The 19,671-nt window shown below is 39.7% G+C and overlaps 1 protein-coding gene across 1 annotated transcript in view; it reads left to right on the forward strand.

Annotated features, from left to right (window-relative positions):
• The first annotated feature begins 4,915 nt into the window (after nucleotides 1–4,915).
• Nucleotides 4,916–19,671, forward strand: part of PKD1L2 (polycystin 1 like 2) — a 42,478-nt gene continuing 27,722 nt past the window's right edge. The window contains exons 1-13 of the mRNA XM_050904265.1: nucleotides 4,916–5,369; nucleotides 5,935–6,099; nucleotides 9,321–9,506; nucleotides 10,304–10,414; nucleotides 10,854–11,001; nucleotides 12,684–12,913; nucleotides 13,591–13,995; nucleotides 15,107–15,205; nucleotides 15,926–15,975; nucleotides 17,124–17,241; nucleotides 17,877–18,084; nucleotides 18,796–18,916; nucleotides 19,174–19,315. Coding sequence (XP_050760222.1) covers nucleotides 4,916–5,369; nucleotides 5,935–6,099; nucleotides 9,321–9,506; nucleotides 10,304–10,414; nucleotides 10,854–11,001; nucleotides 12,684–12,913; nucleotides 13,591–13,995; nucleotides 15,107–15,205; nucleotides 15,926–15,975; nucleotides 17,124–17,241; nucleotides 17,877–18,084; nucleotides 18,796–18,916; nucleotides 19,174–19,315 — 2,437 coding nt within the window. The remainder of the gene's footprint in view (nucleotides 5,370–5,934; nucleotides 6,100–9,320; nucleotides 9,507–10,303; nucleotides 10,415–10,853; nucleotides 11,002–12,683; nucleotides 12,914–13,590; nucleotides 13,996–15,106; nucleotides 15,206–15,925; nucleotides 15,976–17,123; nucleotides 17,242–17,876; nucleotides 18,085–18,795; nucleotides 18,917–19,173; nucleotides 19,316–19,671) is intronic.

The following is a 19,671-nucleotide window of genomic DNA, read 5'->3' on the forward strand; positions in this document are numbered from 1 at the left end:
AGTGAAACTCTGGTACTGAGTTTTCTCAGGTCTGGGACACCAAAGTTCAGAAATAGAAAAGTCTTATGAATGAGCCGTGTTCTCTTAATAGCAGCAGTTGGTCATGGAGAAATTTGCACCTGGATTCAGGGTGCCCTGAACTATAGAGCCATTGATTACGTTGATGTCCTGGTTTCGGCTGGGACAGAGTTAACTCTCTTAGTAGCTGGTACAGTGCTGTGTTTTGGATTTAGTGTGAGAATAATGTTGATAACACTCTGATATTTTAGTTGTTGCTAAGTAGCACTTATCTTAAGCCAAGGACTTTTCAGTTTCCCATGCTCTGCCAGCAAGCAGGTGTGCAAGAAGCTGGGAGGGAGCACAGCCAGGGCAGCTGACCTGAACTAGACAAAGGGATATTCCATACCATGGAACGTCATGCCCAGTATATAAACTGGGGGGAGTTGGCCAGGAGGGGTGGATCGCTGCTCGGGCATCGGTCAGCGGGTGGTGAGCAATTGCATTGCGCATCACTGGTTTTTTTACTTGAGTTTTATCTCTTTTTTTTCTTTTTTTCTTTTTTTTTGTTATATTCCTTTTCATTACAATTATTATTATTATTACTATAATATTTCATTATGCTTATTGTTAGTATTATATTTTACTTTAGTTATTAAACCATTCTTATCTCAACCCATGAGTTTTACCTTTTTTCCCAATTCTCCTCCCCATCCGACTGGGAGGGGGGGAGGAGTGAGGGAGCGGCTGCGTGGTGCTTAGTTGCTGGCTGGGGTTAAACCACGACAGTTGAACAAGAATTCAGGCTTGTATTTTTCAAAAATTGCAATCCAGTGCTTGGTGCCTAATTTGGGGCATGAAAGGCTGACTTGCAAAGGTGTCAAGGTGAGCCTACCACACCTACATATGTTAGATAAGCATTGGGTGTGCTCATCTCCTCTTCTATAAGAATTCAGGTGTATAAAGCTAAACTTTCCAAATGGCATAGAATTTACATATATAAGCTTAGATTTAAAAAAAAAAATTAATTAGTGATTATGAGCACTTTGAGATTTGGCTACCAAAACTGAGCTGGTTTTAAGGGGTTCAATTTTTAGGAGTGGTGAACACCACCTAGAAGGTTCCCCTACAGAATCTCAGTGTAGGCCACCATTTTTTTTTTTAATACCTATTAACTTTTTCAGCATTGTAAACAAAATATACTTCAGATTTCTTTCACCTCAACAGCTTCTACTTCCAGTGACAACAAAAAAATTAATAAACCTTGAAGGATCCATTTGAAAACTAGGAATAAATAATTCATCATTGTCTTTTGTGATGTTTTATATAGCACAATGCTTTTCTGAAGGAACTTTCTCTTGATGGCCACCATCTGGTGTAACTCATAAGGGCAAGTCAGGACTCTGTAAGAGATCTGCAGGGCCCCCTAAAACACTTCTGAGAAAAATGAAAGACTTATTCCAACAGACGCAAGAGAGTTCACAAACAAAGGAGTTATTCATAGCTTTATCGCAGCTTGGAGTGAGGGTGTGAAAATATTGAGAAAGCTTTGTCACTAATTTCTAGTCAAGCTTGCAAAACACAATTCCTTTGCAAGCCTTATTTTAGCTGGTGAACATGTTTTAGTCTAAGTCACTGGTACATAACACGTGCTGTAAGGGTGGTTGCTACACCAGCCTTTCAGGGAGACAGCTATAACTGAACAAGGATTAACAAGTCTTGGCTATATGCAAAGGGCTCATAGTTCCTTAAAAACAATGTTTACGTACAGACTTTTCTTTTGAGAGTCTGCCGCAGTTCTTCAGAACTATGCAAAAGGCAAACACAAACCAGCAAGTGAATGGCTTTGGTGTATCCAAAATCTATATAGCTGGCATTATGCTTGACACTTCCCTGAAGTTACTGGAGTGGCTTTACAATACCTGTTGGGGTCAGCTACACTCCCATGGGCAGCCAGAAAAGGAGAACTTATTGTAAGTGCCAGCCGCCCCCTTGAGACGATGAGAGCGCTTTAATTAAGCACTTCCATGACTGCCTTTTGAAACATGCAAGATGAGCTTAGACAGCAAGGTGCACCATTTTGGCTCTTGCACACTAGCATATGTGACTATTTAAGTAACTTCTTAAACTATTTAAATTTAGCAAGCTATACAAAGGCAAATAGCAAAAAAAACCCCAAAACAAACCAAAACAAAAAACACCATACTGTGAAGCTTCCATTTGGACTTCTGGCATAAGAAAACTATTTCTAAAAAATGTCTTTCTGTTGAGGAAGAATGTAAAAGGCACATTTCCTACAAAATGGTAAATTCAAGGAGCACTGTTTATTTGAAATCAAGCCATTTTTCACTTATGAGTGAAAAGGGCTTTCAGGAATTTTCTCTCTTCCTGAGGACCCTAGTTGCTAATTTTGATACTTTTAAAGCAGTATTTTCTTTTCTGTAAATGCTTTTCTCTTCCTTGTGGTAAACAGAATAAACTGACAGACTGCTTTACTGGCACTAAAATATATGAAGTCAACAAACTGCAAAAGAGGGAAACTGTCTTTCTTCCATTCCCCATCTGCTGCAGGCAGCTGAAGAGTTACTTATAGCAACCGTAGATTAGGAAAAAAATTCACACTGCTGTAGAAATTGCCAACAGTAGACTCACTTGGAGAGCTTGGCTTTATTTGTAGACATTTCCAAATGTTATTTGTTCTTTTTTAGGGCCTGTTTCAAAATCTGTCAAAGCCAGAGACAAGACTTCCATTAATTTCAATGGCTTTGGAGCAGATTCACAGAGGATAGCCTGTGGCACCTCCAGCTCTGGCATTTTTAGCAGTATGTTCATGTGGTTAAATTTCCAGTTGCAGAGAGAGAACTGGACGATGCTACAGAATCCATTCATCACAAATGTGAGTCAATGGCACCTACTGGAAACGCGCAGTCTGTATCACTGAGCCAGATACATTTAAGTACAGTCTCCTTCGGCACACCTATGTTTTCAGAAACAGGCTGTGTTTCTCATATCTAAAAGGACAAAATGGGAGGGCTGGCTGCCAGCTTCTGCAAAGCCTGGCAAGTCAGCACGGCCCAAGAATAAGCAAGGACTCGGAAGGAAATGTCATGAAAATGTACAGTGGCCAACTAACTGAACAGCAGCTGCCCTCAGCTCTGACTTTTGCAACAGCTTGAATATAAAACAGTTGGGTTGAGGGTTCCCAAACTGAAGCCTATGAAGTTTTGTATGCAGCCCAAAAGGGATTCCTAATTTGCAGACATCCTCAACAGAACCAGCTGATAATCATAGTTATTTGGTCTCTTCCAGGAAGGGGATGGGTGTCTGGGGACTGACTGGGCCAGACCCATCAGCTAATTAGAATATGGATTGGCCTTCTCCAGAGCTGGGAAGCCCAGTCCTAATATTCACATCTCAGCTGCTCCATAAGCCCTCCCTATTAATCAGTCAGAAATTAATGTGGGATCTGCTCCAAGGGTTCCATAGTTAACGTAAGTCTTGATTTTCAAGTGCGGTGGGAAAGGAGACATCCAGCATAGTGTCTATCCCTCCATCACAGTGCATTTTCTTCCCCTTTCCTCCCCCACAATTGTCCTACCCATTAAACACTTCCCCATGAGCTTTATCTTGAAAACCCTGATCATAGTCCTGCTTTATCCCACTGAGCAAGGTAACTATGAACTGGAGGTCCAGAAGGGTCTTGGGATTGAAGATCACTCTTAAATACTTACTGGATGCAGTACACCTACTTTACTTTGCAAGAAAGCTTTAGAGTTAGTGCTGGACTGGCATACTGTGCAATACGTGCATTACCTTCAGCTCAATAGTGCAATGCAGGTGGCATTTCTGCAATGCAGGAATTCAACCAAACATCACTGCTTCCTGCACCTCTGTGATGCAGTAGCTGGCTCATTGATCCATGTCTAAATAAAAACGCATGTTCTCTCAGGGTCAGGTTATGGTGGTATAAATTAATAATAATTGCATCAAATTCAATGGAGTTAATGCTAAGGACAGGAGGATCACAAAAGCTGAAGATCCTTATTTGTACTGTATTTCTGCTAATCCAGTGGCCTTGTAAACCTGATGGGTGTCTTTTGTAAGGAAGTTCAGAAGCACTTAGGGATTTCAGCTCCTAAATGTTGCTGGGCTGGCTTCCCAAAGTCTATCAGCAGCCTTTGGAATGTGCACATCAGGCTCCCAAGTAGTTCTGATGATTAAGGCAATACTTTCATCTTTTCTAAATCACTGTTCTAACTTCTGGCCTTCTCTTCTACCTCCTAGCAGGTTTTAAGGGATGATGGGAGCATTTCACTTGGGGTGTGGAATTCTAAACAGACACAACACTTCAAAATGAAGCTTACGTGGGACAGCTGAGATTAACTTGCGTATGTGTAAACAGATGGGCAGGATGAATATGATACAATAATTATAGACATTGCATTAGCATCCAAAAGAAGCACCTCAAATAATTAGCATCCAAAAGAAGCACCTCAAATAATAATTATTAAAAATAAAGCAATCCAATACAATTAAATGTATCTAGAGGAGCACTGTGTGTTTTCCCATCTCATAACTCCTTGTATTTCTCATTTTCCTCATTCTCCTCTCATTCTTACTATTGTATCTCTTTGCTGTTGTTGTGAAGATCTCCAGCTTTAATGTTCACACAATGATGCCTTTGATGTAGGAGCTTTATCTCACTTTCCCATGTGTCCAACAGCAGCATATATCAACTTTATCTTCTCTGCTCATGAGAAAAGCAATACTCTAATGTCTTCTCTTCAAACTGACTTCACATGGAATGAGACATTTATACAATAGGCCTCACAATGGCCGTTGCAGCGACTTAGCATCAACACTTGTTGTGTGTATCCTCAGACGCAATCACCATTATATATTAGAAGCAATCTGTTCCATGTTCTATTGCTGCTGTTGTTGTAAGCAGCAAAGAGGAAGGAGAAATGCTGACGACATGACAAGGATGACATCTCAAGCTTTTGAAGAAGGCAGCAAAAAGAGTGGTGATGTGATAAGCAAGACGAGTGCCACACAGGGCACAGAGCTGAGAATGTGGCTTGGGATCGCAGTTCTAATTTCTCTTGCTGTATGTTTGGCTGTGGAGGAAGCAACCGTTGATGAAGGATTCCCTTGCTCAAAGTACCAGCTAGCTTTCAGCCATTCATGCTATGAGTTTGTTAGACTCCAGCGTACCTTCACAAGTGCCCAGAGCTGGTGTGAGAGAGGAGGAGGGCACCTTGTCTTTATTGAAAATGAGGAAACTCAAGAGTTCTTGCAAAAACATATTGCTGAGGATCAGGAATGGTGGATAGGACTGATCTCAAACTCCTTGCTGAATGAAACTACTGACGGTAGGTGGTTTTGAAATTATGTCTTCTTTAAAACTGTATCAGCCCATGATGCTTACTTAACATGGTAACAAATGCAATTAGTCCCTCTGTAGACATCTGCTGAAAAACTACTGTCTTTTGTTGCTGTAACTTCAGATTTACATTAAGATGTTCTAATTGCCTGCTTCACTTCCCAGTTGCATGTTGTCACCCTTTCCACTGGATCTTGTGGTTGTGTGAACACATGGTGAATTAGATCAGCTTGCTGACCCAGTGAAAAAAATGTGCTGGGTTAGGTCTCCAGTGGAAGAGCAAGCTGAGCCAATTCATCACACTAGGAAGTGCTGCAAGATCTGATGCAAGTGAAATGGTGGAATCATGAGGCTGGGAGCACAGGGGGAAGTGGCGGTGTCTCTTTTAACGATTATATCAGGTTAAATATAAAATGTAATTGAAGATCCACACACAGACTAAATCACCTCTGCTTCAGAAGGAGCAGGGTTACAGTCCTGCTCTGCAGGCTCTGATTCTGTAATTGTATTACTGTGGAAAATAAACATTTGGGACACAATTACTTTGTTCACAGGGTCAATGATTTGGCTGGACACTTCAGATATAGGTTACAGCAACTGGTACAAGGATCAGCCACCTCTCTTCTCATCCACGTGTGGGTACATCCTGAAGAATGCCAAGTATCAGTGGGGTGTGACTGAAAACTGCAGCCAGGAATTTGACTTCATTTGTGAGTTTGGTAAGATACACAACAGCTGCAACTGAGAAGTGAGCATGTCGTGTTCACAACTGTGCATAAATTGCCTTGTTGCTTTCAAAGTGGCTGCGCAATAACTTAATCATCAAGCTTATTAAAAGTGAACAAGCAAAAAGCCATATAACCCCAGCAGGTGCTCTTTTTCCAGTGCGCTGATGTAAGATCTGATCCAAAGAAAGGAAGAACCCTGAAATCACTGGGAGATGTAGGTGATCAGCAACTAGCCATTTAGGTCCAGGTTTCCAACAGAGGGCTAGTGAAATAGAAATGGATCTGAGAGTGAATCTAAATGTGTAGCAGTCCATGTCTACAGTGGACATAAGCTAGCTAGTTTAAAGCCAATTTGAGTAGTGCATAATAGCATGGTTGCAAGAATAAATTCCTACCACACCATAGTACCTGAGCTACGTGGGACCTGTATGACTGCCCTGTAAAAATACTCTTAATCATAAATATGTGCCAAAATAATTTCCATTTGTAATTGAAGCAGAAATACAGCCAGGCTTCCAGAGACACCACTCCTAGCAGCCTGGGGTAAGCAAAAGTGAGAGCAAGTTTTTCTTGTTTCTTCTCAGACCCTTCCATCAGGTGAAGTTCGAGGGCTTCCCCAGGATAAGGGAGCAGACAGGAACCTATACTTCCTGGTGGCATTTTAGTGCTCAGACAGAAAATCTACAGACATCGTGTCCCTTAAATTGTGACTTGGAACAAACAGTCCTGGAAAGGAATGCCGGCAATATTGTCCCATTCAACATATAGATAGGAGGGGAATTTGTGTTCCTCGCACTTTGCACGTAAGCCAAGCATTTTAAACTGTAACTAGAACTACGGTCATAAGCACTGGACGGACGGCCTGGCTGTAGGCTCACTAATACAAAAAGTCATCGAATCCAATATGCAAGCACAGGTTTCCACAAGCCCTAGAATTGCTACTGCCGTGGTCCAGTACTGTACTACTTCTGACATAATTAACAAGTCGTTCCACAATCAGCAGAACTAATGAAGTTTTGTTTCCTGTCCCGATTTGCTGTTCCACATCCCCTCCCTGCCCTCCTCCTCAGCACTCCCGGTTCACTCCCGTATCCCCAGCACCTCCCACCTCTGCAAATACTTTTCACTCCCTCAGCTCCCTTTCCTGCAGTTCTGCAGCTGCTCCAGAGCTCCAGCTGTATGTGCCGGCAAGTTGAATCCCACATCGTGGAACAGATAAACATCAGGTTATAATCCCTGCTCCTAATAGAGGCACTGATGTAGCTCTTTCTCTTCTACCTAGCTATTGATTTTCATGAAATTTTAGGGTGTTTTGAGGTTTATATCTATACATCAAATTTGGCTGAAGATGACTAACATTAAAAATGATTGGGGGAGAGGAAATTGGCAGACAGCACAATCCCTTAAGCTTATATTCCTTGCAAAAACAGACTAAAATTATTTTTCCATTACAACCATGGTAGACAACTGTCTGTTTGTAAGGAAACTATCATCTGTTACCATAGGATCTGACTTAAAGCCCATTAAATTCAAAGAGTGTTTGCATTATTGAGCAACAATGTCCTACACTACATCCATCATTCCATTACCCAGGAAACTGAGAACAGATTGAGGCAATTATAGCCTTGTTTTCAGTATCTACAGCCCATGCCCATTAATACACATGCATATTTCAATAACAGAGCAGACTCCTCTTTTACCAGCTTTGCATGCAAGGAATTAGATCCCATACCCTAAGGAAACAGGGACAATATTTTCATTAGTTTCTCTGGGTGTTGAATGTTTGGAAGTTCCCACAACCTGACAATGCTTCAGTTTGTCTCTGTAAAACAGGCATAGTGATACTTAACACCTTCACACAGAGTTATTGTGAGGCTTGGTTCACACTAACATTGAGTCTGAAACTTCAAATGAAATGTATAGGTAGCTCCAAATGGTACCACTATTTGAATTTAATATCTCTGATTCCTGATAACTTGTCTACTTGATCATCTGAGCTAGGTATATGTGTACAAACAACTAACCAGACAGTCTTCTGTCTTCACCTTTTCTTTGGCCATCTATCCTAGCATTATTGTGTTTCTCAACGCAAGTAAAAACTTTCCATATTATTATTTCTTATTATTTCTATTCTACCATTTGGTGCTCTACAGATTAGCAATTTGCTGTAGTAAAAATATACGTATTGAACCAGGGTTTGTACATAGGAACACAAACCAGGTTCTGCACATTTTTCCATGTCAAAGTTGCTGAGACAGCAAACACTATGGGAACTCTCTATACAAAGTAAAGAACAAAAAAATGCACGAGATGATAGTCCGTGTTAGAATTTAACAGCAAATTATTTTTCAGGCTTATTTAGAGACCTCTAATCTGTAAACTGATCATGTTGCTATAGTTACAGCCAGGCTTAGATTTAGCCTTTAAATAACAATAGCACACAATTACTGCAGTGTGCACACATTGGCACTGTTACTCAAGGTACTTAAGGGGAATGATCAAAACAGCAACTGGAGGACAATGTATTTAAACCTGAGACAGCTGAAACAAAAACATTATTTTGCAACACTCCCATATGAGAGCAGTCTTTTGCATCCTCCTCTTTAGGGTACTAAGTATCCTGATTACTACAGGATACTAAGAATTCTGAAAGATAATTAACTGTCCCAGATTAATCAAAGAATGAGGTGTATGCATTTAGAGATATGACCTTACTCATTTGAGCAGTCCTGCTGAATGAAGTCAGTCGAATATCACACAGGATAAAAGGTGCCTCTAGCAGAAATGGGATCAGGTCCCATACTTAATATGCAAACTATTCTCCAGAGCAATTACCTGAATGACATGCAAATCACATACCGTCACAAGGCTCTTTCGGAAGTAAGGAGTAACTTTAAGCCTTCCAGTACTGCAGGTCAAACAAATGCTAAGTGTTTTCCACAAAAATATGGGTTTTTTAAAAATGAAAATATTTTGGTTTATTAAAGATGTTCTGAATTTTTTTAAGGCAGTAAAAACCATAAATCTATTACTTTGGATTTTAAAAAAGGAAAAATATTTTATTCTTTGTTCTTTTTTTTTCATTTTCTCAATGGTTTAGCTTAAAAGGGAGAAAAGGGAAGAAAGAGAAACAAAAAAAAAGGGATATACAGGATAATTGTAGCAGGGTTTTTCAGAAATTCAAATAAATCTGATTTTTTTTCTCCTATTAGAATCTGGCCAGAGCATTGCTTGTGATAATTACAATGCCACTGTACAGTGTGGATCAGGAGAGGTTATTCAAATTGGAGAGAGCTTCTTTGGACGGAAGACCCCTCACTACTGTGTATCGGAGACTCCTCTCCAGTACGATACAGATGAAGACTGTAGTTGGATCAGTGTCAAAGACGAAGTAGCAGGTAGTATCTTATGGCATTGCTTGTCAGAAGCATAGAGTATGTGCCAAAGTTCCTGGTCCCTAAAATACTTTATCTTGTATTTCAGTAGATTTAGTGAATGGGAAAGTGGGTTATTCCTAAAATGAAGGGAATCACAGAGAACTTCTGACATGGAGGAGGTTCCCACAGGAGGCTGGATGGAAAGGAGGGACTTTGTGAGGAGCAAAGATTCAGAGAAGGAGAGGGGGAGCAAATGGAGAACAAGGCCATACCTGGTTCCTCTCACTGTGTGAAGAAAATAAGTGGGCACACTGATTCCCTGATGAACTCAATGGGAGACCCTAGGTTTGACAGAGATGGAAGAGAACACATCTATACAAACCTAACTCCAAACCAGGAGGGGTGAAAAGGCTGGCACCCACAGGGACATGAGGGCAGGAGGGATCTGCTGCTGCCTGCTGTGTGTCGAGTACACAGCCTGCTGGAACTACAGGGCTCCGCTGCTTGCCAGACTAAACAGTGACTATGGCCCATCCCTATGGTGGCTCTTTGGGCTTCCAGCCAAAATTAAACAAAACACGTAACTTCTTTTTTTTCACCCTCTCTAATTCAGCTTTATTTCAATAAAGTGGAATGGTGCTAAGAAATGCCAGGCAATAAGCAACACACTAAAGTCAAAGTGATGTGTGAGTTTGTCTAGAAATCAGCAACATGACATTGCTCCCCCTCCCCTTTTTGTTTCTGTAATCATCTCTCATCTGAGCTGTTATGACAAAGACAAAACCCACTAGTTCATCTAACACGGTCCTCCTTTCCAGGCCAGTGTCATGGTCTTCAGGCCTGCCAGGTTGCAGCGGATCGCACTTTCTTTGGAGATCCTTGTCCAGCTTCGGGAAGCTATTTGTCTATTCAATACTACTGCAAGGAAGGTGAGTGGGAGGGAGCTGTCAACACCAAAAGCCTGTTCTGCTCTTTGCTGTAACACTGTGACCATTGATATTTATCTTAAAAATCACTGTTCCATCCTCAAGGAAGAACCTGAAAGAGCGGTGACCACTAAAAATATTGAAGGCACAAAAATGTAGCTTCCCTGTCCTAACTGACAGCTCCAGAGGGTTTTTGATAGGATACAAAGCCAGGAAATTCAGACATGTAAAATACACTTGAATGAAATTATGTTCCAACAAGAATCTTGACCAGTAGATATGGAGAAGAATCAGCTCCCTGTCATGCCACCAATGCACTCAGATTAGCAGTTGTATCAAATCTGTTTTGGAGAAGGCCTGCTCTCAATACATGGAAATTAACTGAATTATGTAAGAAATGTAGACAAACAATGACATTGAATTCTGTCATTATGTTTTACAGGTCTGCAGCTGGTTGTAACAGATGCATGCTTTGTCTTTGAAAATATCACGGTCACTTTGAACTGGCTGCTCTTTCCATACTCTGGCAACCTTTCCTGTATCATTAGCACTGGAGATGGCCACACTATTGATCCTTACTACCCTCTAACGTAAGATAAAACCTTCATGTATCATCAGACAACCAGTAAATTTCACTGCTTGCATTTTATTGAATGCTTCAAGTCTCTTAAATGAGATGTTAAAAATTAAGTAGATTAATAATAGACCATACGTACAAGACATCTGGATTCTGCAGAAACTTGTTTTGAAATTAATACAAAATTTTAAGTCAAGCTGCCAACCACAATCATTCTTCTGCTTATTATGACAAGTGATTCCTATTCTTACTAAGAGAATTTATTCCAGATCCTAAGACACAAAATTGCTGAAAACATGTCAGTAATTGCCAAAGAAACAGGCAAGCATTATTTTCTTAAGTTTAAAGAGTATTTTTTGATAACATTTAAAATAATACAATGGCATTCTGGAGTTTTTCTTTTGTTTTAATCGCATAAAAATTGTGTCTTTAAAAGATGAAACATTTTTCTGCTGGATTTAAAAATCAGATTTTGTCATAATGCTAGGAATGACAGAGAATGGCTCTAGAAATTTATTTGTCTACTAATGGAATCCTACTTGAGTAAGTCAACTAGAAAAATAAGAGTAGAAGAATGAAAACTACAAATAGTAACGTACTAGAAACAGTGAACATTCTTTCAGAGCTACAGACACAGGCCCGTAGCTGTGAACAACTTGAAAAAAGATCTTTGATAGTGAACCTTTAAGTAAAATATATTTGCTAGCTGTAAGCAGAGGCTTGCTGGTTTTATGTGAAGCCCTTTTACTTCACCTACTAAATGGCTCGCAGTCATGCTCATCTGTTTTCTGTGTCCAGTCTGATACCCACTCTTACAGGAGTTGCCTTTTCTGTCCTGATCTTGTCATTGGCATGTTTTTGAAGTCCAATTAGAATGAAAACTTTTTCTTAATTAAAACAACTAATGAAACGTATGCTTTATCAAGGATGATACGTCCTGGTCTGTTTGCATTTGCTAGGTGGTACCATGATAAGAATATAAATAGTTCAGAGAGAATAGTGTCAGGAATATTACTTATTTGCCTTCCACGGTGTATGTCATTCAAGGATATCCTCAGGTTCTTTTCACCATCTCCCTATGCTTGTTAGTAATAATAGCAACTACCACAGACTTCTTCATATCCATTCATCTCCTATTGCTATCATGACCGGAGCTGCACCAGACCCAGGAGTGAAGAGACATTTTTGCTAGCATGGGCAAGTATAGAAGCAGCTGTACATAAAAAAAAGAAGCAAGGGAGTGCTCTGACAAAATGCTGAGCAGCCTTAGATTCCACTGGTATATCTAAGAGATGTTAAATTGGGAATAAAATAGAGAATAGAGAATTAAGGGCACTGCTACATGTTCTAATGTGCATGGTCACATGTCTGTGCTCAGAGCCAACAAGTCACAAACCAGATCTAATGCTGCATCTTATTGAACTCTAATCTACCTACTTTACAGCTAAATGTATCCACCTTTATAGATATGCTTTGAGAATGACCACTGCTGATATACATCCTTAATGACACCGTAGCTGGAATAAAGGAACTTCAGCCCTAAAAATTCTATGTAAATAAATAAGGGATTACAGTGATTGCAGGAGAGCTGAGTCAGGTCAGAAATTTGATAACTGTGACCACTGTTACCACGTAAGGCTAAGGACTTCCCAGGACAGTCTTCCACAACAAGCAGCTGTTCTCTTTCTATTCTAGACTGGTCAGCAATGTCACATATAGATATTCATCTCCTGGAGAGTTTACTGTTTTTGTGGAATGCACCACCAGTGAATGGCACGTGATGGCACAGAAGCGGGTGACTGTTCAAGATAAGATGGATCAACTAAGCATTACTGGGTGCTATAGCCAGTATGAATCTGGGAACAGCTCTCACTGCCGTACACTGTATGGGGAGTTGTTGTGGATTCAAGTTGAACTCAATGGAGGTGAGGGTAATTACTTTGCATGATTTAAATGGCAGGCTAAATATTATGCCACACATGGGATAGAAGCAGGATTTTCATTATGCAAAACAATACTTCTTTTTAGTGAATGCTTTCCCTCTAATTGTTGCATTCCTGCAACTGAACGCTCTCAGCTCCATTGGAGGGGTTCTTTCTCAGAGCTATTACACCACCTCAAACATACGTATAAACCCTTTTTCCCTCTACACAAAGCTGACAAAGCATGAGCATAACTTCAGTCACACAAATCCACATGAAGCCAGTAAGAATATTTCCGTATTTGAAGTTAGGAATCCACAGAAATGCTTCTCTGATTGAGGTTAAGAGGATTCCACGCTGAGCTGGTCACATTTGCTGGTGTACATTTCGTTCTCACTTCAAGTTCCTGGAATCCACACATATGCTTAAAAAATAAAATTCAGTAGTGTATGTTTGAATTCTCTTGACTATCCTAGCACTCCCAGCAGAAAACACATGACAGGCTTCCATAGGGAGTCTAAAGGGGCACAAAAGCACCTGAAGTGACTTTATTAAAAATGACTGCATTGCTGCAGTGTTCTTATGACTCCTTTATAAATACCTGAATGCTGCACAAAGCAGCTAGAATCAGATGGCCTATTACACAAGCTGTGACAAATTTTGAACTGTTCTTTTTGCAGGCAATGGAGTGACCTACATTATATTAGCAGATAACATGACACTCACTGAATCCAGTGCAAAGGAAGGAATTGTCCCTCACAATCTGACACTTGACAGTGCCTCTCAAGAGCTGCTAGGCCCAGGGATGCATCAGCTGGAAATCCGAGCATCCAGCAACACAACCGCATCGGAGATCTCTGAGAGTATTGCTGTTCACTTAATTGAGCCAGTATCTGGTCTTGAGGCTGCATTAGCTTCTCACACTCTGCACCTGGGGGAGAATTTGGAGATGAATGTCTCTGTGTCTCACGGTGCCCCAGATAAGCTGAAGTTTGAGGTGATTGGATCTAATGAAACTCACTCTCACAAAGAAGATGGCCCTCATGGGGAACCTCGAACGTACATCATTCCCGTGCACTCTGAAGGTACAGCATGCTGACATCTTCTGTATTTCCAAGACACTCGCAGCTGAGTAGAGGGGTTCAGATAAACAGTCACAGCATCCTGGGGTAGGGGACAATAACATGCAGCTGAATTTGGTAGCTTTTCTAACTGCTCAGATTTGGTCTGCAGAACAGTATGAACAGCACAGTCTTACTGACTTGTAAGTGAGCTAAAAAAATTGAACTGGCAAACGGGTCTCCATACGGAGACTGAAAGCAAGGCTTCACCTGATTTTTGCAATAAAAAAGACATACTGAACCAGGGTTTATTTTTTCATTACAAGATCTGATTCAAGTACAAATGATGACATTTTCCTGAATCACAAAGTGTTTTTCTCCTGTTTGTTCATACGTATAACTTTTCAAGTTTACACTCCTCTGCATTTCACACCGCAGTAACTAATAATCTGAGGAGTTCTCAGTAGAGGTGACAAAGAAAAGGGGAGCTTTTCTGTGCGTTGGTCTCCAACACGTAGTTTTTGTTGGATTTACTTCTGAATAAGTTTTTTTGTAATTTTTTCTTTCCATTATTAAGAAATCAAAGCCTTTAAAATGTGGGATTAGGGAGATTGTCCTTAAGAGTTAATTCAGTGGCAGAAGATAAAAAAGTTTCCTCCTCTAATGAACTATTCAAATCCCATGCCAAAGCTGGAACACTAGAAGCTAATTATGATTTCATTTTATGTTTTAAAATTATTCAATATTAAAAGTTTTATTGGGTCTCCCTATACCCATTTGAACATCCCTTCCCTTCAGGCAGAAATGTTCAAACAAGACAGCTGCTCTCTCAAGATGCCTAAACTCATTTGGACTCCAGTATTTGCACACCTCTAGTTTTCTGTGTGGTAATATCATAGCCAGCTGACAAAGAATAGCATTGCAAGTGCTAGGACAAAGGCAGCTGAGTTATTAAAAAGCTGAGATAAAGGGGAAGAACATTCCTCGAAAAGCCGTTCAGCAGTGGAAACTCATCAGAAAACCCCCAAAGCTCTTAACAGAAAAGAATAGGATTTTCTTTACGAATTGGATTTTATATCCCAAACATGATGGACTGTCCCACTGCTATCCTTAACTGGCCATTTGTCTTCTCTAGGTACTTTCCTAGTGAAAGTGGTGGCCCTGAATGCCTTCTCAAACATGAGTCTGGATCTTGGGTTCATCACTGTGTTGGCAAACAGTTCTCATAAGAAAGGTAATTGCATTAATCTGACAGTGCTGGTTTTGACCACATAAGTGTCTTTTTGCAATCAGAGCATTTCATGGAGTGTTTATGGTTTGCATCTAATAATTGCTTTCCTTCCAGCAACAGTGCTGAAAACTTTTGTGGAGACTTCTTCCTGATGAAGGCAGATTCCCTGGCTTTGAAGTAGTCATAAATTAGCATCACTTTATGTTACACATTGCACATTTGCTACTTGTCCTAGAAATAATTAGTGAAGTTTATGGCTCGGGACATAGCTCTGAAACCAGGAAATATTTGCATCACAGCAGTCTCATAAATTGCTGTCAGTAAATGCTTCTAGATGGCTCATCCTTACATTTACAAAAGCAGACTATACCAGGAATAAAGTGTCTTTTTAGTACTAATCCTATTGAGAATTTTCCAGTGCTTTCCCTCAATTTTTCATCGTACATCGATGAAACTCCATCACCTTCTGTGAATTTATTTTGATTTACACTATTATGTTTGAAGAATCAGGATCATCTTCTTTATAGTATGTGACTAGCTTGTTGTTACAATTTTATCTATTGCAACCAGACCATTTATCACAGTTCTAGAGTCTGATTCTCACAGCCTTATCTTTCAGACTGTCGGTAGTCAAATCCTGTGTATTTAAGTCACATTCACTGAGGATGTCTGAAAGCTTTACAGGTAGCACTAAAACATTCTGCTCTTTTTTGTATTAAACAGATTCTGCTAAGGAAGAAGGCAGCTCCAAAACAAATACCCAAAAGGCAAATGTAAGTATTATTTAAGGATCTTTCTTTAAAATTTAAATGCTTAGAAATTTTTCTTACCAGTAAAACTGCTGCATAAGATATTGAAAAGAAGTTTTTGTAGCATACTAGATTATGGACTGGATTTTCTGTGCCCCATATGGTTTAACATAAAATCTACACCAAAAGTCTCTGAGACAAATGTGTTTACAGGCATTCAATCTACAATTCGTAAAAGCCTACAAGTAACAATTACAAGATTAGAGAAAATGAACTTTTCACAATGATTCAGTTTTGGAAGTTGAAATGTGCTTAGATGAATTTTTAATTTATCTACTTGACTAATGCAAACCTCTCTTTGAGGGGCTATCCTTCAAGCAGAGTTTAATATATTTTTATATTGTTTCTAAGTGTTTTCTGCTTCTGTATTGGAATGTTTAAGTTACTTTGCAAAGAAGAAATTTCCAGTTTATGGCAAACTGAGATACTAATGATACACCAATTGCTAGCAGCTGCACAAATTTAAACAATAAAATTGCCATTTTTGAAATTATTTTTTTATCATCTTAAAGGTCTAGTTTTTAACTATAACTCTAGCAGACAGATGTCTGCTATAGGAGATGTGCTGCTTCACAAGAAGGCATCATGCTTTACAGATTGCCTGTAAGAATATATTGCATCAGAGGAACATAAATCTAACTCAAAACTAAGTTTATCACAGTTTGTTGCACAGAAAGACAAATTCAGCTACCTCCTCCTTCTCTTTATCTATAGCTGCAATGTATCCAATTCAGATAACAAAGGAATGTACTAGAAGATGTACTAGAAGACAAACGATTGTCCAAGGGTTAAAAGTCTTGGTCCAGAAGTGGAAAATTAATAGGAATTAGTTTTCTAGGTACCTGCATTAGTTTTGAAAATGGGAGCTGGGCTCCTAAGCCACTTACACATTCGGGAGTATTTTGCCACACAATTTCTCTGTGCCATCTGCTTCTATTCTCACAGCTTCTACTTCCATACTACCACTGATCAGGGAAAGATCATTTAAACTACAGATCTGCATACAGTGATTTGGGGCCTAAACTTTCAGACCTTTTTCATTATAAAGAAGCAATATATATATGTGTTTACACATGCTCCTGTCCTAACTGATACATTTACTTATCATTTAGGATCACGAAAGAAAAAACAAAATATATATTAAACCGAGCCGCCATGTGGATCCTTTCACAACTGTTACGCTTGGCTGGCCAGACAACAACAACAATTCCAGTTTTCTCTGGTCCTGTGGTATGTGCATTTCCTGAACATTTTCCACCAACTTCTATTTGATGAGTAACAAACTCACTGCCATGTCAGATCAAGTGGTGAAAATCTGACTAAAGGATAGTTTAACTCTCTGGCTTTAAAGTTTGCCACCCACATGGCAAACATGAAGTATATGAAGAATGTCCTTTACCTTACTCTGGTTTTAACACTGAACTAATTATGGTATATAATATGGCATAGTACTCAGTTTTGTCTTTTCCCAAAGGTTTCAATTTTTCAAAATCTGCCTGTCCTAAGCCCTCACCCTCACAGCCAACAACTAGTCCCAAGTGACTTAAATAGTTAGGCATTTGCAAGGTACAAGTGTATCAATAAAACAGCAATAATTAGCATTAAACATGATGCAAAAACATTTATGGCTGAAAACTGGACTGAGGTTCAGGACATCTGTGTTCTGTCCCCATATTTATCCCTGACCTCATACATTACTTTGAAGAAGTCAGTCTGTACTTTGAACACTGATTACCCACTCTTTAAAGTGGGTTCAGGAAACTTGTTTGCTCTATAAAGCTCTTTGAAACCTATGGCAGGATAGTCCTTTATAAGAGACGTGGGATGTTATGACTATTCTAATTCTAAAGGAAATGTTTGTGCAGGAGCTTGCTGGCCTGCGTGGAACGAATGTGTGCAGCAACAGATAATCCTAACCAACCAAACTGAGGTGCAAATCCCACCTTCCTGCCTTCCTCCTCCAAAGTCAGCAGTGACTGTCAGGGTTACAGTCCGAAACCATGGCAATGAAGAGAGGCAGGACGAGCAATGTCTCTATGTGACTGCAAAACAAGAACTGCAACTGGAAATCAGGTCTGGTTTTAAACCCTAGTATTCACTGGTTAATATTATCACTGCACAAACATAGTGCAAGGCCACAGTTACCAATAATAGTGATAATAAAGTGATAACGTACTTATTGTTGTAAATCTATTTATACCTTACCATCATAGGAATTATAGACAAAATGGGTCTTGCTGCATTTCTGAACACAATCCTTTTATAAACTGAATAATATTCTTCCCAAAACCATTTAGGGTTTTTGACCCCACTACGTCCTTTCAATGTTGGAGATATCCATATGCAAACCTCATTGAAACAATGGGAATAAATGCCATAAGATATGTCTGAAATTTCTACTAGACACTCAGATACACATTACTGCCTTAAAAAATCTGTTCTTCAAGGGTCTAGTGCCTCATTAAAGAGCAGTGGCATTTCAATGATCTATTAATATAATCATTTCAGGAGCTTAATTAGAAGCAGGCTTCATTTGAGAGCCTGAATCAGTTTTGCAACATAGTTTGCAGGTTCTGGGCCTCAGTCATGTTGAAAATGGAGATGAAGGTTCCTAAATCTCTTGCTTTAAAATTAAGTATTTCACTATTTGGGAGTCATGTGTCACCTGCCTCATATTGCAGGGCTTTTGCAGATTTTCATCAAATGAGAGTAAAACAATCAACATCAAGGACTATGACATCTCATACAGTTACTACCTGTAACTGCCATCTTACTTCCTTACAGGTGTGAGGCAAACTGCAAGCCAGTGAATGCTAGTGATGAAGTTGTTTTGAGTGTCTCTGAACAGAAGAACTCCCAGGCCATATATTATAACTGGTATTTAGATAACACGTTCCAAACCAAGGTGAGAGCATTGGATTCGTCAGAAATACTGCACACACAAAAATAAACATCCATCCTGAGGGAAAGCCATGTGGCCTCAGAGCGATACTTTGTCAAATGGACACTTTGAAAATAATAGTGAAGACCGAGACAAGGGGGTGCCTGGTTTGGGAGGAGTTATAATGAAGGGCACCAAACTGCCTGCTCCTGATAAATCACAACAGAAATCACAGCAAAGAGCCTCTACTGTCATGTTTTCTTTTCTGTCTGATTTTCCAGTCTACGACCCTCCCTCTAGCCTGTGGCCTGACTGGTTTCCGGCAGAACTCTTTGAATTTGCTTCAAAGCAACACATCCATGTTGAAAATGAACAGCTCCTTCTTGCAGACACAGGGAGAAGCTTTTCAGATTAAAGTAACAGGTAGGGGCAAGCAGGGTTTTTCAGATTCCTTTGAGATAGTCTCTGCCGTCGTGACATCACACTGACGTTACACACACATAGCCTCGCTGACAAATATGAAGTTAAATTAGTCCACAAGTTGACAGCTGTTACTTTATATGTGGGTTCTTTAAAATAATTAAGAGCTAAGTTTGTTCTGGGCTGTTGCACAGCAGGACAAATTCAGTTATCTTACTCCAAGCTGTTAATAACTTTGTTAAGGCTCATCTGGAAATGAAGTTATGCTAAATGCTTGATCAAATAATACAGCTTTGCTTTATAATGCAAACACTACCACATTTTTAATAGTTCTTTTCCTCTTATGGCTTATTCAGTTG

Source organism: Gymnogyps californianus, chromosome 12, assembly GCF_018139145.2.
Source record: "Gymnogyps californianus isolate 813 chromosome 12, ASM1813914v2, whole genome shotgun sequence".
NCBI lineage: Eukaryota > Metazoa > Chordata > Aves > Accipitriformes > Cathartidae > Gymnogyps > Gymnogyps californianus.